Genomic DNA, 6,000 nt, shown 5'->3' on the forward strand with positions numbered 1-6,000 from the left:
ACAGCTTACGTGTGGGTGTTGCATTTGTGTTGTTAGGTGGCCTGGAGCAGTGCTCGGTCCGGGGCTAATTGTTCCCACCACGGAGGCACGGCCTTCCTGAGCGCTCTACCTGGTGCTCCGTGAGTTATTGTTCTCCCGGGCTGGGGGCGACAGTAACTGTCCCTAGCCCTCTGCGGGTGCCAAGCACTGCCCCGTAACCCTTTCTGGTGATTGTCCCCTGGCCCCGGGGACTGGGCCAGAGTTCGGTCTGGGCAGCTGTCCCGTTGAGTCCCCACTACTTCAGCTTCCCAGACTCATAGCTCCTCCTGACTGGGAGTCCCTGGGCTGCTCTGTGCCCCCCCTCCCTTGTGCCTCGACCTGGGAGCTCTCACAGGGCGGTGGGCCAGTGCGCTGTGGGGCTCTCCTCTCTTGTCCCCGTCTCTCAGGGTCACTGTCCTTCAGCGCCTGCTGTTTGGCATCTTGTCGCTGCAATTTCACACAGTGTCCGGTGTTTCTTTTGGTTGTTTGGGTGGAAGGTGTAAATGGGCCTCTCGCCTCGTTTTGCCAGAAGGGGAAACCTGTCTGTATTGCCCCGCATGTTGGTGTCCACACCGCGAGGTCTCCTGTTGCTCCGTGTGCTGACGGCACCACGGCACGTGTCCTCACCAGCGTTCAGGGCTTGGTGCGGTTTCTGGTGCCACCGAGCCCTCCGTGTGTGTTTGTTGGGAGACAGGGTCCTTTGCCAGAGAGACCCTGATCTGGAAGGCTCTAGTTGTAATTGTCTGTGTTCACATTTACCGGATACCAGCTATGGGCTGGCAAAACCAAAAAGCAACACGTAACAAACTCACCCCGTAGGATGCAAACTTGAATGCTTAGAGTCTCATTTGAGTAAGTCAGAATATTGAAAATGTATACACGGGCCCCTAGTATTTGAAACCAACAGAAGTCTGTTGCTCTTCGGCACGGAGAATTGTGGCGAACAAGCGAGGCGAGAGGCCTCTTCTGTCTGGTCGGTGTCAACGGCAGCCCTGCTGAAGGAAGCGGTGGCTGGCGACCAGACAGGCGCCCGGGCGCCGTGCCGCTGACGCCGAGCGCCTGCTCTGGCGGCATCCTGAGAGTTCGTGTCTTCGTCCTTCTCGGTGCCCCAAGAGGACACGGGGTGCCTCGCATCTTATTCTCGACGCGGTGAAAGTAGTTTGTGCGGGCGGTCGTTTTTGTGGATTGCCGTAGACGCTGTGGGACCCAGGGTAGTAAATCCCACAGGGTGCCCGTGTGCTCCGTGCAGCTGGACGTCCGTGGGGCTTGTGGCTCCTGCACACTCTGAACTCCTTCCCTGACCACAGGGCTGGGGGCAGAGTGGCCAGTAGATAGCTGGTGAGCGTCCCCGAGCAGGCGAGTGAGCGAGCGAGGGAGTGGCGGTGGCGCCTGCAGGAGAGGCTGGAGGGAGCGGCTCAGGTTTGTCGTGCTTCCTGCCGAGCTCCGTTCACACTGGCGGATCGCCAGCTTCCTCTGGGTCAACTGTGGCTCGCCACCATGGGAGGCCGCCCGGGAGTCACCGACTTGCGTGTGTTCCTGCTTCTTCTTCCCACAGTGTGTCGAGGAGATCCTAGGCTACCTGAAATCCTGTTTCAGTCGAGAACCGATGATGGCGACTGTTTGTGTTCAGCAGGTAAAAATGTCATTTCCTGGGCTCATCTTCTAAGCCCCACGCCCTGGGCACGGGGACAGGATGCCGCTCGTCCTTTAGAAGGCGGTGCCGGTGGCACGGCCGGCAGCCCCACGGGTCACGTGTTGGCCCGCCCCGATATCGGGCACAGGGCTCCTCGTCCCGCCCCTCTGGGTCTGGCCCCTGCAGCCGGACTCTGGCTACACGCTGCCATCGTGGTGTCTGTCCAGGCTTTTGCTTAGAACGCTGGGTCCAACAGAATCGCGGAGGGGGGCGAGGCTCCTGGGGTTCTGACTTACCGGCTCACATCGCCCTTCGCGACAGCAGTCTCGCGTGGTGCCGATGGCGATCGTCCTCCAGGATGTCAGTCTGGAGCTTTGCTAACACAGCCCGTTGCTTTTAGCTGGGTTTGGCACAGCCCCCTGGGAGACTCGCGTGTGTTCGCGCCGCGCTAAGCCTCATGCTGATGGCTTCACTTCTTCCCCTTTAGTTGCTGAAGACTCTCTTTGGGACAAACTTGGCCTCCCAGTTTGATGGCTTGTCTTCCAACCCCAGCAAGTCCCAGGGCCGAGCGCAGCGTCTGGGCTCCTCCAGCGTGAGGCCGGGCTTGTACCACTACTGCTTCATGGCTCCCTACACCCACTTCACCCAGGCCTTAGCCGACGCCAGCCTGAGGAACATGGTGCAGGCAGAGCAGGACCACGACGCCTCAGGGTAACCTTGCGCCTGTGCTGGCCGGGGCGGTGGCGTCGGGGAGGCGTTCCGGGTACGAGCACAGAAGAGCTGGCGGTGAATCGTTTGCAAAAGCCGAGAGCCGGCTGCTCTTCCGGTGCCCACAGACCCCCTTTTCCTGTAGGTGCCGCGTGGGCGGCATCTCCCAGGTCTGTGCTAGGGGGAAAGAACGGCTTCCACGTGGCACAAAAGTGTTAGCGTGTAAGTGTACTTGAAGGGCATAGAGGAATCTCGTATGATAGTACTTTGGGTTTCATAACCTTGCGGCTACAAGTCTCTCGTCAGTTAAATTTATGGTTGTATTTTTGATGCCTGGAATGCGGTCGTTGTTGCTTAAATAACCGTAACTATTAGCAGATATTTGAGTTGCTACTCTGTGTAGCAAGAGAATTGCTCCGTGCCGCGAACAAGAGAATTCCTTGTTTCTCCTTTTATAGATGTAGTGCTAAAGCAGCTAGAGTTAACACACTAGTCGGGAACTGAGGAGAATGCCCTTGTTTGATATAAACAAAGAAGCGAGGAACCGTGTGTGTGTTACTGTCATCTAATTTCATACGTGTTTCTTGAAAAGGGTGTGATTGATGTGAATGTTTAAAGAAACTTTTTCCCAAGAGAATCAAGTGAGATCTTCTGGGTCACTGAGTCTTTCAAGTGAGCGTCACCTTTGTGGCCTCACGGCAGCCTGGGTGGCGTGGCGCTGAGCTTCCTGGGGCAGGCAGCGCTCTGTCTGAGTGCCTGCTACCAGTGACAGGACTGGCTGGCGGCCCCCTGCGATCTCAGCGCGGCCTGCTGTCTGTTAGGAGCGGGTGCGGCCGCGTGGCGTGGCCGCCTCGGTGCTTTCGGACTTGGACGTGTTCTGATTTTGTGGACGTGAATTGGTTTGGCCTGGAGTGTGGCTGAGGACACGGGAGAAGACTTACGGCTGTTCTTTGCTCACTTTTTTCCACCTGCAGGTGGTTCGACGTGCTTCAGAAAGTGTCTACCCAGTTGAAGACGAACCTCACCAGCACCACTAAGAACCGCGCAGATAAGGTGAGTGAGAGGCGGCAGGCTTCGGTGCTCAGCACTTTCCAGCTTGGCTGCTTGAAGGTTTTGGTTGAAGTCTAACTCAGTTTGTTCTTTCTTTCTTTCTTTTTTTTTTTTTTTTCATAGAACGCTATTCACAATCACATTCGTTTGTTCGAGCCTCTGGTTATAAAAGCTTTAAAGCAGTACACAACCACAACGTCTGTGCAGCTACAGAGGCAGGTCTTAGATTTGCTGGCACAGCTGGTTCAGTTACGGGTCAATTACTGTCTTCTGGATTCAGATCAGGTTTGTCACTTTAGCTTTCATCTGCCATACCTGTCGTAATTTAATAAAAATTACCTGTAGCAGACGCTGAAATCTACCTTTAAGAAACGTGCAGTTTGCTATTTGCACACTAGTTGCCGCTCCTTACCTGTTTCACGCGCCAGTGTCCAGGGCCTGGGCGCACGGAGCACGCACTCCTGCCTGTGTGAGGCTGTGTCCAGGTTATCAGCCTGTGTGCGTGCGTCAGGGGCCTTCCTGCCCACTCACCCTCCCCACCCCAAGACGAGTGAATTTAAATTGTAAGGTACAACGAAGATTTGTTGTTTGGGGGGCATTTTTGCAAAATCCAGAGACTTGCTTTAAACACGCTATCAATTATGACATTTGCTTTCGAGCAAAGTAAAGTTAGTTCACATCTTCCAAGAGGAACTCGTGCTTCGAACAGAGTTGGATGCCAAACTGGCCCTAGTCCAGTCCTGGAGTGCTGCTGCGCCCTCGGGGTCCCCTTCCCTGTCAGCAGCCCTCAGCATCCGCCCCTTCAAACGTTGGGGTGTGCGGGGAGAAGGTGGACCCACGCGGGCACCTCATTACTAAGCCAGTCTCGGGCCATCTGTGCCGCTCAGTGTGTGTGAACCGGAACCAGCGAGTCGCCGGATAGGCCTTTTCTGTGCTGCTCGGCGTTTCCTGTTTCTCCAGAGCTCTCACCCCCTGGTTCAGTAAATGTACTTACGGGATTTCTGGAAGTGTCCTGAGCTATGCCGTCTCACAGAATACATTCTCTGAGTTCTTGTATACAAACACGTTTGTCTGCTGTCGGGAACTTGTTAAAAATTTACACAACTAAGTAGGAAGAAAAGTAACCTAGTTTGCACATTTTAATTATTGATGTGAAATTTTTATTTTCCTCTGTAGGTGTTCATTGGATTTGTGCTGAAGCAGTTCGAATACATTGAAGTAGGCCAGTTCAGGTAACAGCTTTTCGTTCTTTTAGATTTCTTGTCCTCATGACAGTTATATAGAATTTTAGATTGTTAAGATGAACGTTTACTTTAAAGGATTGTGAAGCGTTTTTGCCAAATATGTTTTTTTTAAGCCGAACTCTGATCAACACGCTGTGTGTTCTTGTTTCTCTTAAAAATTAAGGAGTGAGTATCTCAAGATTTGTTTGGCAAATCTTGTTCTGCACCTGGGAATTACAGGTGTCAGTTTTCATGTCACATCTCAAAACATTTAATTGTGGTAGCGGGGCGCTAAACCAAATCTCGTCTGCCGGAGCACTAATTGTTTCAAACTTCTGAGAGAAAACACATTTTAGACCCGGCGGTCTTCAGCAGAGGTGATGATTACACACTTGACTTAGGTGACTTGCGGCTCTTCCTTGCCGGACCGTAAGGTTCGCTACTTTCTCCTACGGCACTTACAGCTGTGTGAGTGTAACGACCACGCGTTAGAATCGTTCGGTCTCCGAACTGCAGGTGACCCTTGAACAACGTGGGTTGTGAGGGCCGGCCCTGCGCCCTCAGAAATCCCGTTCAACCTGTGACTCTCACAAAGCTGACTACCAAGAGCCTACTGGTGACCAGAAGCCTTGCTGATCATGTAAATACTCGCTTACCACGTGTTCTGAGCGTTCTGTGTATTCTGACAATCCAGCGAGCCAGAGAAAAGAGAACGTTGTTAAGAAAACCACGAGGAAGCTAACGTACGTTTGTGGTATTATCCTGTGTTTATAGAAACCCCGCGTTTTATAACCTGCGTGGTTCGGGGCTCACCTGTCCTTAGTAGATAGGGACGCACGGAGAAGAAGGATGCGTTCTCAGCATCCCTTGGGTCTGGAGACCCGGAACTTTCTTACTCCAGTTATGCGACATCTTGACTGCATGATTTGAGACAAGTTGCTTTGTCTCCTTTGAGTCTCAGTTTCTTCAACTGAAATGAGAAGGGGCAGGAGGAGAAGTAAGAACATTGTACCTCTGGGCGTCCAGTGCTGTTGGGTGCTCTGCAGCGCTCTCACTTAGCTCTGCCCACCGCCAGCTGCCCACCCCCAGCACACCCTGTGGGAGCTGGCCCGCCTTGCCGCGCCCCCAGCGTCTGTCCTCATCCTCCCCTCCCCCCTTCTTCCCTCTCTTCTCCCCCCTTTCTTCCCTCTTCTCTCCCCCCTCCTCTCCCCGCATCCTCCCATCTCCCCTTCCCTTCCCCCCTCCTTTCCTTCCCCTCTCCCCCTTCTTCCCCCCTCCTCTTCCTTCATCCTCCCCTCCCCACTTTTCTTCCCTCCTCTCTCCCCCCACCTCTCTCCTCATCCATCCCCCTTCTCCCCTCCTCTTTCC

The 6,000-nt window shown here is 54.0% G+C and overlaps 1 protein-coding gene across 1 annotated transcript in view; it reads left to right on the forward strand.

Annotated features, from left to right (window-relative positions):
• HTT (huntingtin) overlaps positions 1–6,000 on the forward strand; it is a 150,628-nt gene that overhangs the window by 74,705 nt on the left and 69,923 nt on the right. Inside the window, exons 30-34 of the mRNA XM_049630212.1 lie at positions 1,574–1,651; positions 2,139–2,362; positions 3,334–3,412; positions 3,533–3,694; positions 4,586–4,641. Of these exons, the coding sequence (XP_049486169.1) occupies positions 1,574–1,651; positions 2,139–2,362; positions 3,334–3,412; positions 3,533–3,694; positions 4,586–4,641 (599 nt within the window). The remainder of the gene's footprint in view (positions 1–1,573; positions 1,652–2,138; positions 2,363–3,333; positions 3,413–3,532; positions 3,695–4,585; positions 4,642–6,000) is intronic.

The sequence above is a fragment of the Panthera uncia genome, chromosome B1 (genome assembly GCF_023721935.1).
Source record: "Panthera uncia isolate 11264 chromosome B1, Puncia_PCG_1.0, whole genome shotgun sequence".
NCBI classification, from domain to species: Eukaryota; Metazoa; Chordata; class Mammalia; order Carnivora; family Felidae; genus Panthera; species Panthera uncia.